A 27,809-nucleotide genomic window follows, 5' to 3' on the forward strand; every position below is an offset into this window, starting at 1 on the left:
AGCTCCAGAGTTTCAATGCGTGGATGAGACGATAGTGCAGGGAGAGATGGATTCCGTTTTGTAGAAGACTGGGGAAACTTTGGGGAAGGGAGAGGGCTTTTCCCAAAGGTTGGGCTCCACCTTAACCAGAGTGGAACCAAGTTCTGGCACTAACTTTCAAAAAGGAGATACAGCAGCTTTTAAACTAGAACAAGGGAGAAAGCAGACATTCAGTCAGTCAGCAGTGCATGGCTCATAGAGATGTAACCTTGAAGGATACTATACTGAAAAAAGGAGAGATAGGGCATCCCAAAGAGAGTTTCCAATAAAAGCAAACGTAGTCCATGTGCCTATATGTAAAAAATCACCGAAGCTAATGATTTCCGAATTATTCCTAACAACTGAAAAGCAGGTTGTTAATACAAACAAAACACACACTTTGAAATGTCTGTATGCCAATACAGAAGCCTAAGAAGTAAGATGGGAGAGTTAGAGTGTATAGCAGCAAATGATGAGATTGAAATAATGGCATCACAGACACTTGGTGGGACAGTGCTATATCAGGGTACAAATTATATCACAATGATAGGTAGATAACTTGGTGGGGGTTGTGCACTTTATGACTGGGAGGGTATAGAGACCCAACAGGATAAAGATCATACAAGAGTCAAAATGCTCAGTAGAATCTATATGGGAAGGAATCCCATGTGTGTTGGGTAAGAGTATAGTGATAGGAGTATACTACCGTCCACCTGGACAAAATGGTCAGACAGATGATGAAATGCTAAGAGAAATCAGGGAAGCAAACCAATTGGCAGTGCAATAATAATGGGAGATTTCAATTACCCCAAAATTGACTGGGTAAATGTAACTTCAGGATTTGCTAGAGCCATAAAGTTCCTGAAGCAATTGGTTCAGGAACCAACAAGAGAGGGAGATATTTTAGATTTAATGCTTAGTGGAAAACAGGATTTGGTAAGAGAGGTAACTGTGGTGGGGGCAACTTGGCAACGTGATCATAACATGATCAAATTTAAACTAATAACTGGAAGGGGGACAATAAGTAAATCTGCAGCTCTAACACTAAACTTTCAAAAGGGAAACTTTGATAAAATGAGGAGAGGAAAATAGAAAAAACTGAAAGGTGCAGCTGCAAAGGATAAGAGAGTTCAACAGGCATGGACATTGTTTAAAAATACAATCCTAGAGGCACAGTCCATAGGTATTCCACACATTAAGAAAGGGGAAGGAAGGCAAAACAATTACAGTCATCGTTAAAAGGTGAGGTGAAAGAGGCTATTTTAGCAACAAAAAAAAAATCCTTCAAAAACTGGAAGGATCAATCTGAAGAAAATAGGATAAAAATTAAGCATTGTCAAGTTAAGTGTAGAACATTGATAAGACAGGCGAAGAAAGAATTTGAAATAAAGTTGGCCCAAAGAGGCAAAAATCTCATAATAAAAACTTTTTAAAATAAATCCGAAGCAAGAAACCTGTGAGGGAGTCGGTTTGGACCATTAGATGACCGACGGATTAAAGGGGCTCTTAGGGAAGATAGGGCATTGCAGAAGACTAAAGGAATTCTTTGCTTCCGTGTTTACTAATGAGGATGTTGGGGAGATACCAGTTCCGGAGATGGTTTTCAGGGGTGATGAGTCAGACAAACTGAACGAAATCACTGTGAACCTGGAGATGTAGTAGGCCAGATTGACAAACTAAAGAGTAGGAAATCACCTGGACCGGATGGTATGCATCCTAGGGTACTGAAGAAACTAAACAATGAAATTTCTGATTTATTAGTTTAAATTTGTAACCTACCATAAAATCATCCATTGTACCTGAAGACTGGAGGGTGGCCACTGTAACCCCAATATTTAAAAAAGGCTCCAGGGGCGATCCGGGTAACTATAGACCAGTGAGCCTGACTTCAGTGCCGGGAAAAACAGTAGAAACTATTCTCAAGATCAAAATCGTACAGCATATACAAAGACATGGTTTAATGGAACACAGTCAACATGGATTTACCAAGGGAAGTCTTGCCTAACAAATCTGCTTCATTTTTTTGAAGGGGTTAATAAACATGTTGATAAAGGTGAACCGGTTAGATGTAGTTGTATTTGGATTTTCAGAAGGCGTTTGACAAAGTCCCTCATGAGAGGATTCTACGAAAACTAAAAAGTCATGGGATAGGAGGCGATGTCCTTTCGTGGATTACAAACTGGTTAAAGGACAGGAAATAGAGTAGGATTAAATGGTCAATTTTCTCAGTGGAAAGGGTTGCCTCAGGGATCAGTACTTGCCACAGGTGCTTTCAATATATATATAAATGATCTGGAAAGGAATGCGACGAGTGAGGTTATCAAATTTGTGGATGATACAAAATTATTCAGAGTAGTTAAATCACAAGCAGATTGTGACACATTACTGGAGGACCTATATTACTAGCATTAGAAGCATGGGACCTTCATAATGTTTGGTTACTTGCCAGGTATTTGTAACCTGGATTGGCCACTGTTGAAAACAGGATACTGGTGGGCTTGATGGAACCTTGGTCTGACCCAGTGTGGGCAACTTATGTTCTTATGTAAATTGAGATTATTTGTTTTCACTTAGCACACAATTAAACTGTGGAATTTATTGCTAGAGGATGTGATGAAAGCAGTTAGCATTGTTGGTTTCAAAAGGGGTTTGGACACATCCTGGAGGAAATGTCTATAAACCATTTTTAGCCATGTAAACTTGGGAAAGCCATTGCTTATCATAAGAAATAAGGCTTGCCATACTGGGTCAGACCAAGGGTCCATTAAGCCCAGTATCTGTTTTCCAGTAGTAGCCAAGCCTGATAACAAGTACCTGACAGGATCCCAAGGGGTAGATAGATTCCAAGCTACTTATCCCAAGAATAGGCAGTGAATTTCTGCAACTCTACCTTATTAATTGTTAATGGACTTTTCCTCCAGGAACTTTTCAAAACCTTTTTTAAATGCAGCTATACTAATAGCTTTCACCACATTCTCTGGCAACAATTCCAAGCTTAATTATGTGTTGAATAAAAAAAATGTTCTATTATTAGTTTGAAATGTATTACCCAGTAACTTCACTGTGTTTCCCCAGGTCCTTGTATTTTTCTAAAGAGTAAAAACTGATTAATGTTTACTCATTCCATTCTACTCATTTTATAGACCTCTATCAAATCTCCCCTCAGCTGTCTTTTCTCCAAGCTGAAGAGTCCTAAATTCTTTAGCCTTTCTTCATCCCCTTTATCATTTTGGTCACACTTCCCTGTACCTTTTCTAATTCTGCTACATCTTTCTTGAGATGTGGTAACCAGAACTGCACACAATACTCAAGATGAAGTCACACCATGGAGCAATACAGAGGCATTATTCTCCATTCCTTTCCTAATGATCCCTAGCGTTCTATTTGCTATTCTTGGCTGCTGATGCACACTGACCAGAAGATTTCAACATATTTTCAAGGACGACACCTAGATCCTTTTCCTGAGTGGCGACTCATAAAGTGGAACATTGCATTTTAAGGTTATAATTTGGGGTTACTGTTCCCTAAGTGCATCACTTTCCACTTGTCTACATTAAATTTAATTTGTCATTTGCTTGCCCAGTCTCTCAGTTTTGCAATGGTTTCTTGTAATTTCTCACAATCCTCTTGTAATTTGATAACTTTGAATACTTTTATGTCATCAGCAAATTTGATCACCTCACTTTTTCCCATTTCCAGGTCATTTATAAATATATTAAAAGGCATCGATCTCAGAACAGACTACTGGGGTGCTCCACTATTCACCTTTTTCCATTGGGAAAATTTACCATTTAGCCCTACTCTCGTTTTCTATCTTTAATCAGTTGACAATCCATAATAGGACACTGCCATCTATCCCATGACTTAGGAACATAAGAAATTGCCATGCTGGGTCAGAACAAGAGTCCATCAAGCCCAGCATCCTGTTAGCAACAGAGGCCAAACCAGGCCACAAAAACCTGGCAATTACCCAAACAGTAAGATCATCACATGCTACTGATGCAATTAATAGCAGTGGCTATTCCCTAAGTCAACTTACTTAATAGCAGGTGTAATGAAAAAAAAGTTTAACAAGTACACAACAGAGTGTATTTCTCATGATCAAAAGCCTTTATTTCTTATGCGCATAAGGAAGTCAGCTAAGTTGGAGAAACTGACTTATTTAGATATTCAATTGGCTAGCCTTAAATACAGTTTTGTCCAAGTAATTAAAATAACACTCCTTTGATTTAAGATCACAAGGTGAAAAGAAACATTTGCTTACATTTCACATTCCAAAGGGTCCTGGGAACACTAGCTAACCTTGAAGACATAAGAACATAAGAGATTGCCATGCTGGGTCAGACCAAAGGTCCATCAAGCCCAGCATCCTGTTTCCAACAGAGGCCAAACCAGGCCACAAGAACCTGGAAATTACCCAAACACTAAGAAGATCCCATGCTACCGATGCAATTAATAGCAGCAGCTATTCCCTAAGTCAACTTGATTAATAGCCGTTAATGGACTTCTCCTCCAAGAACTTATCCAAAACTTTTTTGAACACAGTTACACTAAATGCACTAACCACATCCTCTAGCAACAAATTCCAGAGCTTTATTGTGCGTTGAGTGAAAAAGTTTTTTTCGATTAGTCTTACTTGCTAACTTCCTGGAATGCCCCCTAGTCCTTCTATTATTCGAAACTGTAAATAACCGAGTCACATCTATTCGTTCAAGACTTCTTATGATCTTAAAGACCTCTATCATATCCCCCCTCAGCCGTCTCTTCTCCAAGCTGAAAAGTCCTAACCTCTTTAGTCTTTCCTCATAGGGGAGCTGTTCCATTCCTTTTATCATTTTGGTTGCCCTTCTCTGTACCTTCTCCATCGTAACTATATCTGTTTCGAGATGTGGCAACAAGAATTGTACACAGTATTCACAATATTCAAGGAGTGGTCTCACCATGGAGCGATACAGAGGCATTGACATTTTCCATTTTATTCACCATTCCCTTTCTAATAATTCCCAACATTCTGTTTGATTTTTTGACTGCTGCAACACACCGAGCCGACGATTTTAATGTATTATCCACTATGACATCTAGATCTCTTTCTTTGGTGGTAGCTCCTAATATGGAACCTAACATTGTGTAACTATAGCATGGGTTATTTTTCCCTATATGCATCACCTTGCATTTATGCACATTAAATTTCATCTGCCATTTTGATGCCCAATTTTCCAGTCTCACAAGGTCTTCCTGCAATTTTTCACAATCTGCTTGTGATTTAACTACTCTGAACAATTTTGTATCATCTGCAAATTTGATTATCTTACTCGTCGTATTTCTTTCCAGATCATTTATAAATATATTGAAAAGTAAGGGTCCCAATACAGATCCCTGAGGCACTCCACTGACCACACCCTTCCACTGAGAAAATTGTTCATTTAATCCTACTCTCTGTTTCCTATCTTTTAGCCAGTTTGTAATCCATGAAAGGACATCATCACCTATCCCATGACTTTTTACTTCTCCTCGAAGCCTCTTATGAGGAACTTTGTCAAACGCCTTCTGAAAATCCAAATACACTACATCTACCTTGATCTACATGTTTACCCCTGAAACCACCCAGTCTCACCTTCAACCCACCCATACCCCCCCACCCTCCCTCCCCTCACCCCTTCCTATACCGCCCCGCCCACCACTCACTGATTCGCTACCTAGTTTTTCCGTGCTCCACTGTAACACAAGTTAAAACACCCTACCTGTGTTAAAAACCTAAATTAAGCTACCTTTTATTACCTGCTATAATTGATGTAAATAAGCAAATATTTTATACATATGTTTTAATTGTTTAAATAAGTTATCAATATAACCTACCATAACTTTTGTAATTAAGCTTTTAACCGCTGTCATTAAGCAACAATGCTTAACCGTTAATCAACCTCTCATGTAAATACTGCTATGTTCCTTTGTACCTTTCTCAGCTGCTGTCTTTCCTCCTTTTACCTTTCTCCCTCTCTCTCCCCCCCCCGCCCCTTTTTTCGCTCCTGCTCCATCCCCCATTCCCTGTTTTTTGTAATTTTCCTCCTTTCTCAAGTTTATTGTAAACCGGCGTGATGTGCTTGCACGAACACCGGTATATTAAAAGCTGTTAAATAAATAAATAAATAAATAAATAAATATTGACTCCTTCAAAAAAAGTGAAGACGATTTGTGAGGCAAGACTTGCCTTGGGTAAAGCCATGCTGACTTTGTTCCATTAAACCATGTTTTTCTATATCTTCTGTGATTTTGATATTTATAACACTTTCCACTATTTTTCCTGGCACTGAAGTCAGGCTAACCGGTCTGTAGTTTCCCGGATCGCCCCTGGAGCCCTTTTTAAATATTGGGGTTACATTAGCCACCCTCCAGTCTTCAGGTACAATGGTTGATTTTAATGATAGGTTACAAATTTTTTACCAATAGGTTTGAAATTTCATTTATGAGTTCCTTCAGAACCCTGGGGTGTATACCATCCAGTCCAGTTGATTTACTACTCTTCAGTTTGTCAATCAGACATACAACATCTTCTAGGTTCACCGTGATTTGGTTCAGTCCATCTGAATCATTACCCATTAAAACCTTCTCCATTACAGGTACCTCACCAACATCCTCTTCAGTAAACACCGAAGCAAAGAAATCATTTAATCTTTCCGCAATGGCCTTATCTTCTCTAAGTGCACCTTTAACCCCTCTATCATTTATCGGTCCAACTGACTCCCTCACAGGCTTTCTGCTTCGGATATATTTTAAAAAGCTTTTACTGTGAGTTTTTGCCGCTACGGCCAACTTCTTTTCAACTTCTCTCTTAGCCTGCCTTTTTCAGTGTCTTACATTTGACTTGCCAACACTTATGCATTACCCTATTTTCTTCTGTTGAATCCTTCTTCCAATTTTTGAATGAAGATCTTTGGCTAAAATAGCTTCTTTCACCTCCCCTTTTAACCATGCCGATAATCGTTTTCCCTTCTTTTCACCTTTCTTAATGTGTGGAATGCATCTGGACTTTGCTTCCAGGATGTTTTTTTTTTTTGGGGGGGGGGGGGGGGGGGTTGTTTTTTTTTAAACAATGACCACGCCTCTTGCACACTTTATCTTTCTAGCTGCTCCTTTCAGTTTTTTTCTAACTATTTTTCTCATTTTAACAAAGTTTCCCTTTTGAAAGTTTAGCACGAGAGCCGTGGATTTGCTTACAGTCCCCCTTCCAGTCATTAATTCAAATTTGATCATATTATGATCACTATTGCCAAGCGGCCCCACCACCTTTACCTCTCTCACCAAATCCTGTGCTCCATTGAGAATTAGATCTAAAATTGCTCCCTCTCTTGTCAGTTCCTGAACCAATTGCTCCATAAAGCTGTCATTTATTCCATTCAGGAACCTTATCTCTCTAGCATGTCCCGATAATACATTTACCCAGTCAATATTGGGGTAATTGAAATCTAATTCCAAAAAATCTCTTAATGAATAACCCCACGAGGGCAATGAGCTAAATAGAAATACGTGGTGTTTTTAAAGTATTAGAAAAAACTTTCACGCTGTACATGTCAAAATATTACTTTAGGAATATAAGGACCATCATACCACCCAGTGCTCACAAGTCAGACTTGCATTTCATGCACTTCATACGGGTCACTTTTAATCAATGGGTCCATATAGCTCGACTCAATTTTTATAAATTTTTTTAAATTATGAATTTTTTTAAAAAAGATGAAAAACTTCCCTTATTCATCCGTTGTCAGGGTCATTTTTCCATAGCTGTCGGAGATACTCGTCCGACGCGCGCGTTTCGCCAAAGTAGCTGCTTCAGAGACGTATATTCAGATTCTCCTGATCCAGCGCTCCCCTTGTTTCAACGGGGGATATAAACAGATCTTTGAGCATTAGTAGAATTCTTGCAAAAAGAACTTCAGTGGTGTAAAAGGTCCATCAAATTTTCTAAAAAACATTAGAAGCCTAAGTCAAATTCAGCGATATTGATTTTTGTAACAAAATGTTTTAACGATGTATACTAGCAGAGGGAAAAGCAGATAAACTTACCGAACCCAACGCCATCTCTCCGCTCAAAGTTCTTAGCGGTTAGAGCGGCTTGGGTCGGTCTAAATTTAAATACAATAGCGTCTGGTATCCACCTGACAGTCAGATGATTCTTGATTTTGGCGCGCAATCACCAGAAGTGAAACCATTCGATATCTTTGTTCAAGCCACCAGGAGTCACTGATTTTAATTGAAAAAATCCACTTCTGTTCGCATTGTCTCAAAGTCTGTACACGATTTCCACCCCTCCAATGCTGATTAATGATTTCTAACACGGTCCATTTAATATCATCAAACTCATGTTTAAATTCTTTGAAGTGAGCAACTAGGGGTTCCTCAACTCGATTGGTATTGATGCAGCATTTGTGTTCAGTAAGACGAATCTTAACCTTTCTTTTTGTCATGCCTACATAAGTTAATGGGCACGGACAAAAGATGGCATAGACTGCATGGGTTGAGTGACAAGAGAAATCAGGTAGTGGAACGGTTTTCCCCAATGCCGTGACAATTTGGGTCTGAGGGGACCTTAGAGGGCAAAATTTGCATTTGTCACATGTTTGAACAGGTTCCTTGTTCTGTATAGGCTTAGAACAATTTGAGCGTACAACATGGTCCCGAATGTTTTTACCACGGGAATACGCAATCCTCAAAGGTTGATTCAATAAAGGATGAATTCGTTGAATGATCTTCCAGTGTTCCCTCATAGCTCTGCTGATTGGGGCCGACAGAAGGGTATGTTTCAGCACCACAGTGTGCGGGTTCGATCCTGGCTCAGGATTTTTTGGCAAAAACAAATAGTCTCTGTTCGAATAAAGCGCTCGCCGGTAAGCTTTTTTGACGCAGTGTGTCGGATAGCCGCGTTGTAAAAAGTGGTTAGCCATGTCTTTTGCTTGAGTTTTAAAGTTTTAAAGTTCTTCGGGTAGTGATGAGGATCGACCATCGGGGGACTACTCACGTCCTGCACAAAACAGGGGTCAGAATACGCGAGGCAAAAGACAGGGATACAGAGGTCAACAAAACACAGATTGGAACCGCCCAAAAACCAGGTCTCAATACACAGGGAACAAATACCCGCCCCAGGGGGGGGCAGAGATACTGGACATAGAATCTGCGGTCATTAATTTATCCAAACATCTTTTGACACCATTGCAACAAAAAGTTTTGGATAAGGGACTAAACTTTGTAGTATCACAAAGACATGACCCTTTTAATTTTAGATGTGATTTTCAAAAATTTATCCGACACCTACAGCGAACTGTATTCCTGTCCCAGCAGCCCTTTGAACCACCACCAACACAAGAATCTCTGGTGAAACTAAAATCTAGATGGAGTCCACCTCCACCGGGGGATCCCGTAGTTAACACCTTTAAAGAATTGGTTTTACACGACGTTGAAATCTTGGAAAATACAAAAAAACATATTTTTTATAATATGACCAAACAAGAATCCGAGGCTTTACATCAGCTCCAAGAAAATGATGAGCTGGTTATAAAGCCTGCGGACAAAGGAGGTGCCGTTGTTATAATGGAAAAATCTGCATATCTTAAAGAAGTCAACCGACAACTTTCCAACACAGACTTCTACCAACGTCTGGAAAAAGACCCTACACAGGAGATTCTCTCTGAAATTAAAGAGATTGTAGAGAGGGGCTTTGATGGTGGGTATCTAACAAGTTCAGAACGTCGTTTTCTAATCAATGAGAACCCCAGGATACCCGTTCTATACATACTACCTAAAATCCATAAAACACTCTGTAACCCTCCGGGACGTCCAATCGTCTCAGCGAATGAATCAGTGTTGGAACCGATCTCAATTTTCTTGGACAAAATTTTACAACCTTGTGTGTCAAAATCTACCTCATATGTGAAAGATAGCACAAGCATGTTACAATATCTTGACACTGTACGCTTACCACAAGATTGCTGGTTAGTTACGTTTGACATCGAGTCTCTCTATACAGTTATTCCCCAGGATCAGGCACTGGTTGCAGTCTCAGAAGCATTAAAAGCACAGTCACATCCAAAGAGGATTCCAATCATTTCCATTATCGAACTTCTTGAATTTACGTTAAGTAAGAATTATTTCATGTTTGATGGGGATTTTTACCTACAAATTCGAGGAACTGCCATGGGAGCCGCCATGGCTCCGGATGTGGAAAACATTTTTGTGGCCAGGTTTGAGACCCTGCATATAGAAAACTGCCAATGGAGATCTCAATTGAAATGTTGGAACGTTACATTGATGACGTCTTTGTCATATGGGAAGGATCCCTATCAACGTTACAAGAGTTCCATTTATGGTTGAACAGTCTTGATCCCTGTTTAAAATTCACTATGGAGCATCATCAAAATCAAATCTCCTATCTAGACATTTTGATCAAGAAAAAGGATGCCGTTCTGGTCACCAGTATATTCCGTAAGCCAAATGATCGCAACAATCTTTTGAGATACGACAGTTTCCACCCTACCAGCTTTAAATCCAATCTTCCTGTGGGCCAGTTCCTCAGATTGAGAAGATTATGTGCAGATCAAGAGGACTTTAAAACTCAAGCAAAAGACATGGCTAACCGCTTTTTACAACGCGGCTATCCGACACACTGCGTCAAAAAAGCTTACCGGCGAGCGCTTTATTCGAACAGAGACTATTTGTTTTTGCCAAAAAATCCTGAGCCAGGATCGAACCCGCACACTGTGGTGCTGAAACATACCCTTCTGTCGGCCCCAATCAGCAGAGCTATGAGGGAACACTGGAAGATCATTCAACGAATTCATCCTTTATTGAATCAACCTTTGAGGATTGCGTATTCCCGTGGTAAAAAACATTCGGGACCATGTTGTACGCTCAAATTGTTCTAAGCCTATACAGAACAAGGAACCTGTTCAAACATGTGACAAATGCAAATTTTGCCCTCTAAGGTCCCCTCAGACCCAAATTGTCACGGCATTGGGGAAAACCGTTCCACTACCTGATTTCTCTTGTCACTCAACCCATGCAGTCTATGCCATCTTTTGTCCGTGCCCATTAACTTATGTAGGCATGACAAAAAGAAAGGTTAAGATTCGTCTTACTGAACACAAATGCTGCATCAATACCAATCGAGTTGAGGAACCCCTAGTTGCTCACTTCAAAGAATTTAAACATGAGTTTGATGATATTAAATGGACCGTGTTAGAAATCATTAATCAGCATTGGAGGGGTGGAAATCGTGTACAGACTTTGAGACAATGCGAACAGAAGTGGATTTTTCAATTAAAATCAGTGACTCCTGGTGGCTTGAACAAAGATATCGAATGGTTTCACTTCTGGTGATTGCGCGCCAAAATCAAGAATCATCTGACTGTCAGGTGGATACCAGACGCTATTGTATTTAAATTTAGACCGACCCAAGCCGCTCTACCGCTAAGAACTTTGAGCGGAGAGAGACGGCGTTGGGTTCGGTAAGTTTATCTGCTTTTCCCTCTGCTAGTATACATCGTTAAAACATTTTGTTACAAAAATCAATATCGCTGAATTTGACTTAGGCTTCTAATGTTTTTTAGAAAAATTTGATGGACCTTTTACACCACTGAAGTTCTTTTTGAAAGAATTCTACTAATGCTCAAAGATCTGTTTATATCCCCCGTTGAAACAAGGGGAGCGCTGGATCAGGAGAATCTGAATATACGTCTCTGAAGCAGCTACTTTGGCGAAACGCGCGCGTCGGACGAGTATCTCCGACAGCTATGGAAAAATGACCCTGACAACGGATGAATAAGGGAAGTTTTTCATCTTTTTTAAAAAAATTCATAATTTAAAAAAATTTATAAAAATTGAGTCGAGCTATATGGACCCATTGATTAAAAGTGACCCGTATGAAGTACATGAAATGCAAGTCTGACTTGTGAGCACTGGGTGGTATGATGGTCCTTATATTCCTAAAGTAATATTTTGACATGTACAGCGTGAAAGTTTTTTCTAATACTTTAAAAACACCACGTATTTCTATTTAGGTAATTGAAATCTCCCATTATTACTGCACTACCCATTTGGTTAGCTTCCCTAATTTCTCTTAGCTTTTCACTGTCTGTCTCACGATCTTGACCAGGTGGACGTTAATATGCTCCTATCACTATAGTCTTCCCCAACACACAAGGGTTTTCTACCCATAAAGATTTGATTGTGCATTTAGTCTCATGCAGGATGTTTATCCTGTTAGACTCTATGCCATCCCGGACACTCATCTCTGTCATTGTGATATAATTTGTACTCCGGTATAGCACTGTCCCATTGGTTATCCTCCTTCCACCATGTCTCTGATATGCCAATTAAATCTATGTCATCATTCACTGCTATACATTCTAATTCTCCCATCTTATTTCTTAGACTTCTAGCATTAGCATAGAAACATTTGAAAGTTTTTTTGTTTGTATTTTCATTCTGCTTTTTAATTGATAGAGATAAATGTACAGATTACTTACCTGATAATCTCGTTTTCCTTAGTGTATGCAGATGGACTCAAAACAAGTGGGTATAGTGTGCTCGTGCTAGCAGTTGGAGACTGATCTGACGTCAGCACGGGTACATATACCCCCGCAGGAAGTGCAGCAATTCAGTAATCTTCCTTGCAAAAGCTTTATGGATATATGTGTAACTGACCGATCGATTAAATGAACAGGATTACCCTGACCGATTGATAGTAGCTGGAGACCGCCAGTGTTCTCAACCGGAAGGCGTCGACACCTGGCAGGGTGGATGCCCTATATAAGGAAACATGGCTTACCGTGAGTCGGTGAATCCCCATGTATACCGGCAGCCGGGCGGGATGCTGAGTCCATCTGCATACACTAAGGAAAACGAGATTATCAGGTAAGTAATCTCTACATTTCCTAGCGTGTAGCACAGGGGTCAGGAACCTTTTTGGCTGAGAGAGCCATAAACGCCACATATTTTAAAATGTAATTCCATGAGAGCCATACAATATGTTTAAAACTAAATACAAGTAAATGTGTGCATTTTATGTAAGATCACACTTTTAAAGTACAATAAGTCTCTGAAAATATTACACCAGGCCTTAAGACACCAATACATCTCCTATTAGGAAAACGGACCATGTCAGGCTGCTATAGAGTCCTACACAGAAACTACACGCCAGCAGAAAACCTCACCTGAATCACGTGCTGACCCTCACCTAACATAGAATAAAGAGACCAAAACGCATAACTAGAAGGATGCAGAAAAAACTGAATTGGAAACTGCAACAAACCAGTCTCTGTATGCAGTGTAACAAAGGAAAAAAGAAACATCACCCATCCTTATAAAACAAATCAAGAAATATAAAATCATCAGCAGTAAAACTGTACTAACAAAAAGAACATATTTCGAAACAGCTGATGAGTGGAATATCCAATAATTAAAAACGCATTTAAACATTTCCAGATACCAACAAAATATTTCAAAATAGCAGACACAAAGACCCAGTAATGAAAAATAATAAGGATACAAACATTTTTTTGCTCTGCATACCTGGGAACGTTTGATATCCAGGTGTCCTGAGATTGTTCTGAATTAGCAGGAGGTGGGGTGGTTTGCTTGGAACTTTCTCCTCTCTCAGTCACATACCAGCGCTCTCTTTCACACTGGCTCTCAATGACACACCTATACACACATGCTCTCAGTACTCACATATACACATGTTTTTTTCTCTCTCACTTATATAGGCTCTTAATTACACATTTACACACATGCTGTCTATCTTTTCACGCTTACACACACACACAGGCTTTCAATCACATAAATACATGCTGTCTTTTTTCTCTCACACACAGACTCTCATTCACATGCTTACAAACATGTCCTCTCTTTCTCTCATTTACACACAGGCTCTCAATCACATACTCACATGCTCCCTCACCGAAATCAGCTCTCAATCACACACAGACACACATGATCTCTCTCTTACTTATACACACAGGCTCTTAATCATACATACACATGATTTCTCTCACACACAAAGGATTTATTTTATTTATTTATTTATTGTTTTTGTTATACCGAGTTTCATGATAGGCATCACATCAACCCGGTTTACAAATAACAAGGAGTGTAAAGCATAACGTAATGTAAAAAACAATATTTTCAATAAGAACCTTGAACTTTAAATACAGTGAATCCGAAAAGGGAGAGGGAAAGTTACAAAAAACAAGGAAAATAAACTTGGGATGGAAGGGGAGAAATTGAACATCACAATATATGAATGAGCGAGCAAACACAGCTTGCTCGCTCATTCACTCTCTCTCTCCCACCCCAGCCCGGGAACTCGCGGCAGCAGCAGCCTCCTCCCAACGCTAACCTCTTCATTTTCAGCCCTCGCGGAGGCGGAGTCCCATCGGCCGCGGTTGAAGCTTTTCATTTTCCTCCGAGCCGCGCTGCAGTCTTCTTTTCTTCGGCCGATGCCGAGCGCACTAGCGTGGCCTCTTCTTGCCGCGCAGGCACCCGATACTCTCCACTTCCTCTTCCGGGCCGCGGGGTGGGGGGGGGGGGGGGGGAAGAGAGCACACCGGTGCCGCTGACTCCAGCTGTCCTGCCGCGTTCCGCCCGGGCTGACAGCATTTTAAGCCCGGGCAGAGGAGGACCGGGGAGCAGCTGGGTCAGCGGGAAAGATTGGCGACTGTATGCAAGCCAGATACAGCCCTCAAAAGAGCCATATCTGGCTCGCGAGCCATGGGTTCCCGACCCCTGGTGTAGCAGATGGACTCAAAACAAGTGGGATGTACAAAAGCTACTCCCGGACTGGGTGGGAGGCTGCCCGAGGTCCGTTCAGGATTGCCCTCGCAAATGCTGTGCCCTCCCTGGCCTGGACGTCCAGATGGTAGAATCTGAAGAAGGTATGGAGGGAGGACCACGTCGCCGCTTTACATATCTCTGCGGGCGACAGCATCCTAGTTTCTGCCCAAGAGGCCGTTTGCGCTCTGATAGAGTGAGCCTTGACCCGTAGAGGTGGTGGTTTTCCCGCTTCTACGTAGGCTGCCTTGTTAACTTCTTTGATCCAGCGGGCGATGGTTGCCCATGAGGCCACTTCCCCTTGCTTCTTCCTGCTGTGAAGGAATGCTTCTGACATTTCCAGGTATCTGGACAGTAGCCTGCCGATGTCGAGATGGCATAGTATTTGACCTTCTTCCGACTTCTTCAAACCTTCCGTGGTAGGCAAGGATATGGTTTGGTTGAGGTGGAAGTGTGAGACTACTTTGGGTAAGAAGGAAGAAACCGTGCGAAGATGGATAGCCTCTGGAGTGATTCTGAGAAACGGATCACGGCAGGACAGCGCTTGTAGCTCTGAGATGCAGCGTGTTGAGCATACGGCCAGCAGGAACACCATCTTCAAGGTTAACAGATGGAGGGACAGGCCTCGAAGGGGTCTGAAGACGGGTCCCGCTAGAAATTCCAAAACTAGGTTGAGGTTCCACAGGGGCACTGGCCACTTCAGTGGTGGGCGAATGTGTTTGACTCCTTTCAGGAAACGTGAAATGTCTGGGTGTGTGGCAATGCTGTTGCCGTCACTCCGGAGACCGTAGCAGGATAGCGCTGCCACTTGAACCTTGATGGAATTGAGGGACAGACCCTTCTGAAGTCCATCTTGCAGGAAATCCAAAATGATAGGGATCTTAGCGGCATGTGGATTGGTACCGTGAGTTTTGCACCAGGCTTCAAATACTCTCCAGATCCTTATATATGTTAGGGATGTGGAGAACTTGTGTGCTCGGAGGAGTGTATCTATTACCGGCCCCGAGTATCCTCTTTTCTTCAGTCTAGCCCTCTCAATGGCCAGACCATAAGAGAGAATTGAGCTGGATCCTCGTGGAAGATGGGACCTTGTCGCAGCAGGTCCCTGTGAGGGGGCAGGGGTAGAGGATCCCCTGCCAGTAGTCTTCTCATGTCTGCGTACCAGGGTCTTCTTGGCCAGTCCGGGGCCACTAGAAGAACTAGGCCTCTGTGCCGCTGAATCTTGTGTATAATGGCGCCCAGCAGGGGCCATGGAGGAAAGGCGTATAGCAGGATCCCCTGAGGCCATGGCTGGACCAGGGCATCGATCCCCTGGGATAGAGGATCCCGCCTGCGGCTGAAATATCTGGGTACTTGAGCGTTGGACCTGTCAGCTAGTAGGTCCATGCCCGGCGTCCCCCACTGATCCACAATCATCTGGAAAGCTATGGGCGACAGCTGCCATTCCCCCGGATTTAGGCTTTCTCTGCTGAGGAAGTCTGCCATGGTGTTGTCCTTGCCGGCAATGTGGACGGCGGAGATGTCCTGGAGATTTGCTTCCGCCCAAGACATCAGGGGGGCTATTTCTAAGGATACCTGTCGGCTTCTGGTTCCGCCCTGTCGGTTGATGTATGCCACCATGGTGGCGTTGTCCGACATCACTCTGACCGCTCTGTTTCGGAGTCTGTGGGCAAATCGCAGGCATGCTATCCTGACTGCCCGTGCCTCTAGTCGGTTGATGTTCCACCCCGACTCTTCTCTGTTCCACCGCCCTTGGGCGGTGAGTTCTTCGCAGTGTGCTCCCCATCCGTTCAGGCTGGCATCTGTAGTGAGCAGGGTCCAGGTTGGGGAGGACATTCTTGACCCCCGGCTCATGTGGCCGGGCTGCAACCACCACCGTATCTGATTCCGCACTCTGGCTGGTAGAGGTAGGTGTACGGTGTGGTTCTGTGATCGTGGGCTCCACCGAGATAGGAGGGCGCATTGTAATGGTCTCATATGAGCCCGCGCCCATGGTATCACCTCCAGAGTGGATGCCATAAGGCCGAGGACCTGTAGGTAATCCCACGCTGTGGGCCGGGTGGCGCTCAGCAGGGCCTGCAGACGATTCCGGAGCTTTGCTCTCCTCTTGGCGGTCAGACTGACCTTGTCTTCCTGGGTGTCAAATCAGACTCCTAGGCATTCCAGCGACTGAGAAGGCTGTAGGGAACTCTTGTTCAAGTTTACTACCCATCCTAGGCTTTCCAGAAGAGCTATAACTCTGTTGGTTGCCTGGTGGCTCTACTCTGGTGACTTCGCCCTGATTAGCCAATCGTCCAGGTAGGGATGGACGAGGATTCCCTCCTTCCTGAGGGACGCCGCCACTACTACTATGACCTTGGTGAAGGTCCGCGGCGCGGTGGCTAACCCAAAGGGTAAAGCTCGGAACTGGAAGTGTTGGTTCAGGACTTTGAAGCGTAAATAGCGCTGGTGATCCCGATGGATTGGGATATGCTAGTAGGCTTCCGACAGATCTAGGGATGTGAGAAACTCCCCTGGCTGTACTGCATTTTTTGACAGACCGCAGAGTTTCCCTGCGAAAGCTGGGGACCCGAAGGTGTTGGTTGACTGACTTGAGGTCCAGGATGGGCCTGAAAGTGCCCTCCTTCTTGGGTACTATGAAATAAATGGAATAATGCCCAGAATTTATCTCCCCTGCAGGCACTGGGATTATGGCTTTTAGGGACAGGAGCCTCCGCAAGGTAACTTCTAGTGCCGCCCTCTTGAGGGGTGAACAAGGAGATTCCACAAACTTGTCCGGCGGGAGCCGAAGAAAGTCCAGGTAATACCATTCTCGGATGATGGTGAGGACCCACTGGTCCGAGGTAATCTCGACCCACCTGCGGTAGAAGAGGGTTAGCCTGCCCCCTATGGCTGCTACCCCCGGATGGGTCGGCTGATTGTCATTGTGGGGTGCGGCCGTGACCCGAACCCTAGTCGGTTCCCCTCTTGTTGTGCTTAGTCCGAAAGGACTGGTTCCTGGCCTGAGAACGAGGTGCTTGGTAGCGAGCCCTGTAAGGGTTGAAGCGCTGAGAGTTTCTACCTCTGGATGGCCTAGGAAAGGGGCGCTGGCTCCTCCTTGACCTGTCTTCTGGTAGACGGGGTAATGGAGAGGCGCCCCATTTATTGGCCAGTTCCTCGAGGTCGCTGCCAAACAGGAGGGATCCCTTAAAGGGCATTCTCGTGAAACGTGTCTTGGAGGAGGAGTCGGCCGACCAATTACGTAGCCAGAGCTGACTCCTGGCTGCCACTGAGGATGACACTCCCTTGGCTGCCGTACGGACTAGGTCGGAGGCTGCGTCAGTGAGGAACGAGAGAGCTGATTCCATCTCTTCTCCCGGGGTGTTGTTCCTAGCCTGTGATATACAGGAACGCGTCACCACGGTGCAGCAGGTCGCAATTCGTAGGGACATGGCTGCCACCTCAAAGGCTTGTTTCAGAATGGCGTCCATGTGCCGGTCATGTGTATCCTTCAGGGCCGCCCCTCCCCCCCCTTCCACCGGAATGGTGGTGCACATCACAATCGCGCTAACTATGGCGTCTACCTAGGGGCACGCCAGCAGCTCCTTGGTTGCCGGGTCTAAGGGGTACATGGCAGACAAGGCCCGACCCCCTTTGAAAGAGGCCTCCGACGCATTCCATTCCAAATCGATTAGCTGCTGTGCTGCCCGTAGGAGGGGAAAATGGTGAGCAGTTTGGCGCAGGCCCTCTAACAGGGGTGTTCGTTCTAGGTTCCCCTGGGGTGTCATGGCCCGGGATATCCAGTTCCTACAGGCATTGAGAGACCAGGCCTGGGAGATCCTCTTTCAGAAAGAAGCGCCTCATGGTCCGATATGGTTCAATCCCTGAGGGCAGTTCTCCCTCCTCGGGGGGCTCGTCGTCTTCCTCAGAACAATCTGAATCCCCAAAAGTGGGGCTTCTGGTGGCGAGTGGCCGTGCCTAGGCTTTGAGGGTCCAGAGGCTGGGTCATCCGGTACGTATGGACCCGTTCGGGGAGCAGACTGCATTGTGACAAAGGCATGAATCCCCTTGAACAATTCCACCCAGGAGAGCGAAGCAGGATCTGGCCTTAGGGGCACCAGGTCTCTCGGGTTCCCTGGCTGCTCACAGTGGCCTGCTAGGTCCGGGGTGTTCCCTGAGGAACTGGCAAGTACGCTGGGCTGCGACCGGTCCTGGCCTGGAACTCCCAGGGCCTCTTCACATTGGGCACATAGGGAGTCTGCTTCCTCGCTCTGTGTAGCTCTGAGGTTGCATGCTGAGCAAAGAGTTAGAGCTCTTATGCCTGAGTCTGGAGGTGCCGGTTCTGCTGACGCATGGGCTCTCTTACGCTCCATCTAGTCTGTTACCTCCCCCCAGCTGGCGTCTGCGCTTTCTAATATGCGCGAAAGATGTGCGCCTACCAATATGCGCTTATCCACGCGTGCCTGTCCGCGTGCACTTATCCACGTGCGCGTATCCACGTGCGCCTCTGAACGTGCGCCTATCAACGGGCGCCTATGAACGGGCGCCTATGAACAGGCGCCTATGAACAGGCGCCTATGAACAGGCGCCTATGAACAGGCGCCTATGAACAAGCGCCTATGAACAAGCACCTATGAACAAGCACCTATGAACAAGCACCTATGAACAGGCGCTTATCAATGTACGCTTAGCAACGGGTGCCTATCAATGGGTGCTTAGCAACGGGCGCTTAGCAACGGGCGCCTATCAACGTGCGCTTAGCAAAGGATGCCTATCAACGTGCGCTTAGCAACGGGAACCTAACAGCATGCGACGAGCAACGGGCGCCTATCAACGTGCGCTGTTCAACATGAATTAAGGTGACTTCAATGCATGCCTCTATCAAATATGCGCCCAAGTATTTTTGGGCACCTAACATATACGCCCTTCGCTTGTGCGCTCAGTCTGGCCTGAGCGCGGCAACAAACCAGGGCAAAGGGCGAGCAGGCAGGCAAAATGGTGACCTCCTTGGCGGGTTGCCACGTAGGTAGACTCCGTTAATCCTCGCTTCCTCGGAGACCAACAAGTAAAAGATGTACGCCTTACCTTGTCTTCGGCGCTTCCCGGCTGCAACCCGGGCGGTCTCTGGCTGCGGGGGGAGAGGGTGATTACCGTCACCGCCGCACTCGAGGAAGTGCACCCGCTGCCTCTAGGCCGCGCCCGAACTCGTCTCGCTCAGGGGTCAAGTCCGCGCCGGGACCGAGGCTGCCTCTAAGCCGCGCCCGAGTCCTTCTCACTCGGGGGCTAGGTCCCTGCCACGAGCCGGCCACCGGACAGAGGCTCTTACCCTCCGAGGGACCATGGAAATCACCCTCGGGAAACAACTGGGGGAGGGACCGAATGGTATCACCGCAGGAGTGCGGGGCTCGTCTTCAGGTAGGTTTTCTTCTATGAATTTAGTCGTTAGAATTTGGAAAGAACGCTCAGCGAGCATGAGGTAGCTCCAAACTGCTTTGGAGACGGAAATTACTGAATTGCTGCACTTCCTGCGGGGGTATATGTACCCGTGCTGAGGTCAGATCCGTCTCCAACTGCTAGCACGAGCACACTATACCCACTTGTTTTGAGTCCATCTGCTACATGCTAGGAAATTAGAATTTTTTTTAGCTCAGGTGAGTTTTTAGTTACAGGCACTTGGACTACTTTTCTTATTATTGGGATGCCCTAATTCTAGTGCATCATTAGTATCCTTTGAAGATACCTCCTTCCGAACCATGCGCTGCTAAGCGACTGTCTGCTTTCCCCTTTGTTCTAGTTTAAAAGCTGCTCTATCTCCTTTTTAAAGGTTAGCGCCAGCAGTCTGGTTCCACCCTGGTTAAGGTGGAGCCCATCCCTTCGGAAGAGACTCCCCCTTCCCCAAAAGGTTTCCCAGTTTCTTACAAAACTGAATCCCTCTTCCTTGCACCATTGTCTCATCCACGCATTGAGACTCCGAAGCTCTGCCTGCCTCTGGGGACCTGCGCGTGGAACAGGGAGCATTTTAGAGAATGCTACCCTGGAGGTTCTGGATTTAAGCTTTCTACCTAAAAGCCTAAATTTTGCTTCCAGAACCTCCCTCCTACATTGTCCTATGTCATTGCTGCTCACATGTACCTCGACAGCCGGCTCCTCCCCAGCCCTGTCTAAAATCCTATCTAGGTGACGCGTGAGGTATGCCACCTTCGCACCAGGCACCAGGCAGGCATGTTACCAGGCGATCCTCACGCCCACCAGCCACCCAGCTGTCTACATTCCTAATAATCCAATCACCAACTATGACGGCCGACCTAACCCTTCCCTCCTGGGCAGTAGGCCTTGGGGAGATATCCTCGGTGCGAAAGGACAATGCACCACCTGGAGAGCCTCAGCTCGTCCATATCTGCCACTCTAGCCTCCAGAGATCAGACTCATTCTCTGAGAGCCAGGAGCTCTTTGCATCGCATGCACGTGTACAATTTCTCACTGGCGGGGAAAAAATCATACATGTAATACTCTATGCAAAAGACCAGGAAGCCACCCTCTTGCTGCTGGACTGCTGCCTTCATCTCAAATGTGTTCAGTTCCTACTTAAGTTTTAGGTTGCTATGGGTTGCGTTTGAGGTTGAGTTTGCCACTCAAACTGCCTCAGCCCTGCTCTTGCTGCTCTTGTTTCTTCTTCCTGTATTTTTTTTTTAAACTTAAAGAGACACACATAGGGCAGGGAAGAAAAGGAAAATTGGTTCTAACCTGCTATTTTATGCTCCTGAAGTACCACAGATCAGTCCAGACGAGTGGGTTTATGCATCCTACCAGCGGATGGAGGCAGAGAACAAATCTTTGAGGCACTGCTACATAACTGAGTGCGCCACCTGCAGTTCCTCAGTATTGACCTGTACCCAAGCAATGAGCTCTACCTTAACCACCTCCAATAAACCTTGGAAAATAGAGATTTTAAAGTTGGAGCCCCTGCAAACTAGGCCCCCAGAATTAAACAAAAGCATACACCAACTATATACAATTTTCATCACTCTGATCAAATCAAATACCAGCTCAATCAACCTAGCCATCTCCAGAAGCGAGGAAGTCTTTCATCATAAGGGGAGAAGTATCGGCACTGATCCGTGGTACTTTCAGGAATGAAAATTACAGGTAAGAACCAATTTCTTTTCCTGTTCATACCCGGATCAGTCCAGACGAGTGGGATGTACCCAAGCCCCTCTCTTCTGGGTGGGAAACCCGAAAAGACCCGCACACAACACACTTACCCCCAAATCTCGCATCTTCTGGAGCATGAATATCTAAGCGGTAGAGTTTGGCAAAAGTGTGAAGGAAAGACCAAGTCGCCACATGGCAGATCTCCTGCGGAGAAAACAAATGAAGTTCCGCCCACAAGGTCGCCTACGCCCTTAGTGGAATGCGCTTGTAACGCGTTGGCACCAGCCGGCCTTTGCAGACGTAAGCCGAAGCTATGGTCTCCTTTAACCAGTAAGCAATTGTGCCTTTGGAAGCTTTATTTCCCTTCTTTGCTCCACTGAAAAGGAGAAACAGATAATCCGATCTCTGAAAGGGATTCGCCACCTTGAGATATTGCAAAAGGATACGATGCATGTCCAATAAGAAGTTCTCGAGCCATCAAAGAATCGGCTGCCAAGTTAGAAAAGGCAGGAAGCTCAACTACCTGATTAAGGTGAAAAGAGGAGACTACCTTCGGCAAAAAGAACAGACACATTCGTAAAGAGACTCCACTGTCTGAAAAACAGAGGAAAGGGTCCCTAACATGGCAACACTTGCAACTCAGCAATTCACCTAACCAGATAGCCACCAGAAAAACAGTCTTCAAGGTTAAATCTTTCAATGACACCTTCTGCATTGGCTCAAAAGGGAGCCCACAAAGCACCTGAAGAACCAAATTCAAATTCCACTCCAGGCAGATCTTCCACACTGGAGGACACAGATATTTTGCCCCCTCAGAAAAAACGCCACATCCAGATGAGAAACCAGCGGCTTTCCCTGAATCCTGCCACGCAGTGAACCCAAAAGCTGCTACCTGGACCTGAAGGGAATTATACGCTATCCCCTTAGATAGCCCACACCGAAGAAATTTCAAGATCTGTGGGACATCCACCTCTAAGGGCTGTATTCTATTCTGCAAACCCCAGGATTCGAAAATGCTCCACACTCTGACAATCCATGGAAGGCCTCCTCGCCTGAAGCCAAGTTGCTCCAAATATCCCTTCAAACAGAGCCGTCGCCACTCAAAGGCCAGGCCTCTAGACAGAACGATCCCTCCCGGTCTGAAAATACGGGTCCCTGATGAAGTAACCCTGAGAAATGAGCCAAGCAAACGGGTGTGTCTACCATGCGACACAGGTGGTCTTCAAACCACGGCCGCTGCAGCCACTTAGGCACCACCAGAATCACCCTGACTGGATGAGTTTCGTTGCGCAGCAACACCCAGCCTACAAGCAGCCACAGAGGAAACACATACAGCAAGAGGTTTGTCGGCTACAGGTGAATGAGAGTATCGATGCCCTCCGATCCAACCTCTCATCTACTACTGAAAAAGTGATCCGTTTTCGCATTCGCTGGAGTCGCCATAGGGTCTATCACTTGAGTGCCCCACCTTACCTGCAGCAAGGCGAAGAATTCCACTGACAACTCCCACTCCCTCAGATCCAGATGCTGTCTGCCAGGGAAGTTCACTTGCACATTGTCCACTCCGGCCACGAAAAGCAGCTAGTCTCTCCAGAATTTTCTCCACCCCACAAGAACAGCTCCTGCACTTCCAACGCCATTAGACAACTCTTCGTACCACCCTCACGATTGATGTACGCTGTTGTTACATTGTCCAAGTATACTCGCACCGATTTGCCCCGAACAAGCGGAAAGAAACACCAATAAGGTCTTGCGCACTACTCTGGTTTCCAGTCGACTGATCAACAACCCGCCTCCTCTAGCAACCACGGCCCCTGGGTCGATTTCCCCAAATTGCCCCCCATCCAGAGAGTCTGGCATCCGTGGTTACAAGTACCCAGTTGGGTATTTCCAGATCCATTCCCTTCTCGAGATTGTACCACACACAGTCACCACGAGAGGCAACCTGGCATCCTCTGGCAATGGTAACGGAAGCTAAAATTCCTCAGACAGCGGATTCCACCAGGATAACAGAGCCTCCTGCAGAGGACACATGTGGGTGAAAGCTCATGGCACTAAATGCCCACCCACCCCTAGGTTTGCTTTTCTGATATAGTCTACCTAAATACATAATTGACAACAGGATAACTAGTAAATTGATATTCCTTAGGTGTGTAACCATCAAATTACCAACATGAGGACTATCCAGTGCAACTATTGTGGAGCCTTTATTCAAGGGAAGGAGATCATCTGGAAACTGAGGGCTTGCCCCCTTTGTTCACAGCTCGCTTCCTTGAAAAAGGAGCTGGCTGCAGTTAAAGCTCAATTAACTTCAATGAAGAAAGGCTCATCCTCTTTACAATATTCAGAAAGTAATTCCCCATTACCACAGAAAAACCAAAAGTCAAGGATAAGAGATTTACAGTGGGCTCAGGCTGGATAAGACCTATGACCCACAGGCACCCATTCTTAACAGCTGTGCAACCCACTAGTCTAACCCCCCATTCACACAGGGCATTAAAGAACTCAATAAGCAACAAGATCACAGAGGGCTCTGGTAGAATTGAACCTCTGATGCAGAGACACACACTATATCAAGTGCAACAAGTACAAAAAGCCTTCTCTGTATTAAATACTGAAGAAGCTTTAGAAAAAGATTGAAGTGTTATCTGAAAAGAGAGAGGAACCCAATGCATACAGGAATTCCAGATCAGTAACAAAGGAAAAGCTAATTGTGGTTTGATGAATCTGTCACCAAAGGCAACTAATCTTCCTCTTGCACAAATTGCAATGGGGAAGATGGATAACAAAACGCAAGTGAAGTCCAAAAGGAGTCCAGGAACGGCAGTAAACCTGAACGTGGAAAGCTGGAAAGCTATGAGCACAAATGCTCGTAGTTTGGGCAATAAAATCCAGATCTACAAGCCCTAATGGTGAGGCGGACTTGGACATTGTTGCTGTCACGGAGACGTGGTTCACGGAATCTCAACGATTGGGATACTCCGGCAATACCGGGCTATAACTTGTTAAGGAAGGAGCAGAGTGGATAGGAAAAGGGGGAGGCGTGGCCCTTTACATCAGAAACAATATCCAGCATCTGAGTTGCAAGGAAGATGGGGCAATGAAGAAGCACTATGGGCCAACCTAAAAAAAAGATGGGACATCCATTTTTTTTGGAGTGGTTTACAGGCCTCCAAACCAAAAGGAAGAGCTGGACAGAGATCTGGTTGAAGACGTCCAAAAGATGGGAAAGAAGGGAGAAGTGGTGATTGGTGGAGACTTTAATTTGCCGGATGTAGACTGGAGAATCCCATCTGCAGAATCTAACAATAGTAGAGAAATAGTGGATGCTCTGCAAGGAGCTTTGTTCAAACAAATGGTAATGGAACCCACAAGAGAGGGAGCTATACTCGATTTAGTGCTCACTAATGCAGATAATGTCTCTGATGTGGGCACCCATCTCAACACCAGTGATCAAACGGTATGGTTTAATATCACAAAAAGGATATGGAAAAGAAACACACGAACCCGAGTTTTGCAGTTCAAAACACAGACTTTGATGAAATGGGGAAGTACCTGGAGGAAGAACTGGTAGGCTGGGAGAATGAGGGAGATGTGGAACAACAGTGGACCAAACTAAAGGAGCAATTACCAAGGCAACTAATCTATATGTTAGAAAAGTAAAGAAAAGCAAAAGAAAAATGAAACCTATCTGGTTCTCCAAGGAGGTGGCTGACAAAATAAAGGCTAAAAGAACAGCATTCAAGAAATATAAAGGATCCCAAAAGGAGGAGCACAAAGAAGAATATCTGATAGCACTGAGGGAGACAAAGAAAGTAATCAAGACGGCAAAAAGTCAAACAGAAGAAAGGATTGCCAAAGAGATTAAGAGAGGTGACAAAACATTTTTCAGATACATCAGTGAAAAGAGAAAAGTTCAAAGTGGTACAGTGAAACTGAAAGGTGAAAAGGATCAATGTGTGGAGAGAGACAAAGAAATGGCAGAAATATTAAACAAATACTTCCGTTCTGTGTTCACTAAAGAAGACCCTGGAGAAGGACCGTTGCTAGTTAAACTAGAGGGGAATGGAGTAGATATAACTCCATTTACGGTAGAGAATGTATGGGAAGAGCTGAGAGGAAACTGAAAGTGGACAAAGCCATGGGGCCTGAGAAGTTCATCCCAGGATACTGAGGGAGCTCAGAGATGTGCGTGGCGGGTCCGCTGTGGTGACCGTTCAAGAGATCCCTAGAAACGGGAGTGGTGCCGAGTGACTGGAGAAGAGCGGTGGTGATCCCGCTTCACAAGAGCGGAAACAGAAAAGAGGCTGGTAATTACAGACCGGTTAGCCATCACCTCAGTGTGGGAAAAGTAATGGAGTCGCTGTTAAAAGAAGGAATAGTGAGCTATCTACAGTCGGAAGAATTGCTGGACCAGAGGCAGCATGGATTCACCAGGGGAAGATCCGTCAGACAAATCTGATTGAATTTTTGACTGGGTAACCAAGGAATTGGATCAAGGAAGAGGGCTTTGATGTCATCTACTTGGACTTCAGCAAAGCTTTTTGATATGGTTCCGCCACAGAGACTGGTGAATAAAATAAGAAGCTTAGGAGTGGAGTGCCAAGGTGGTGACCTGGATTGCAAACTGGTTGACGGAAAGAAGACAATGGTGATGGTAAATGGAACTTACTCTGAAGAGAGAGCAGTGTTGAGCGGAGTGCCGCAAGGGTCGGTGTTGGGACTGGTCCTGTTCAACATCTTTGTGAGCAACATTGCGGATGGTATAGAAGGTAAGGTTTTTCTTTTTGCGGATGACACTTAGATCTGCAACAGAGTAGACACGCCGGAAGGAGTGGAGAGAATGAGATGGGATTTAAGGAAACTGGAAGAGTAGTCGAAGATATGGCAGCTGAGATTCAATGCCAAGAAGTGCAGAGTCATGCATATGGGATGTGGAAATCCGTAAGAACTGTATTCGATGGGGGGAGAAGGGCTGATGTGCACGGGGCAGGAGAGAGACCTTGGGGTGATAGTGTCTAATGATCTAAAGTTGGCAAAACAATGTGATAAGGCGATAGCTAAAGCCAGAAGAATGCTGGGCTGCATAGAGAGAGGAATATCGAGTAAGAAAAGGGAAGTGATTATCCCATTGTACAGGTCCTTGGTGAGGCCTCACCTGGAGTACTGTGTTCAGTTCTGGAGACTGTATCTCCGAAGGGACAGAGACAGGATGGAGGCGGTCCAGAGAAGGGCGACCAAAAAGGTGGAGGGTCTTCAAATGACTTATGAGGAGTAGGGGTGATATGATACAGACTTTCAGATACTTGAAAGGTTTTAATGATCCAAAGACAACGTCAAACCTTTTCCACTGCAAAAAAAATCAGAAGAACCAGGGGTCACGATTTAAAACTCCAGGGAGGAAGACTCAGAACCAATGTCAGGAAGTATTTCTTCACGGAGAGGATGGTGGATACCTGGAATGCCCTTCCGGAGAAAGTGGTGAAGACCAAAACTGTGAAGGATTTCAAAGGGGCGTGGGATAAATACTGTGGATCCATAAAGTCTAGAGGATATGAATGAAGAGAGGAGGCATGGGGGTGGCTTGAGGGAATGATGGCTACTACCTGGAGATGAATATCCTTATTCATTAATGCGACTCCAACATTGATCTATGCTTCGACGGCAAGAGGAAATGTGGGGAAAAAAAAAGAATTTGCAACCATATAAAAGCAGGGGAGTAGCTGGCTTATTATGGTGGTTACTACCCCAAACCAAAAAAAAAATACTTGGTACTTCGCTTTAAATGCAAAATCAGCATAACTCTCTGCTTCAACGGCAGGGGAGGAAATTTGACAATTCAC

The 27,809-nt window shown here is 45.1% G+C and overlaps 1 protein-coding gene across 1 annotated transcript in view; it reads right to left on the reverse strand.

Annotated features, from left to right (window-relative positions):
• Nucleotides 1-27,809, reverse strand: part of NCAPH (non-SMC condensin I complex subunit H) — a 704,755-nt gene that overhangs the window by 390,651 nt on the left and 286,295 nt on the right. The window contains 1 exon segment of the mRNA XM_029604457.1: nucleotides 1,311-1,323. Within this exon segment, the coding sequence (XP_029460317.1) occupies nucleotides 1,311-1,323 (13 nt within the window).

The sequence above is a fragment of the Rhinatrema bivittatum genome, chromosome 5 (assembly GCF_901001135.1).
Source record: "Rhinatrema bivittatum chromosome 5, aRhiBiv1.1, whole genome shotgun sequence".
NCBI lineage: Eukaryota > Metazoa > Chordata > Amphibia > Gymnophiona > Rhinatrematidae > Rhinatrema > Rhinatrema bivittatum.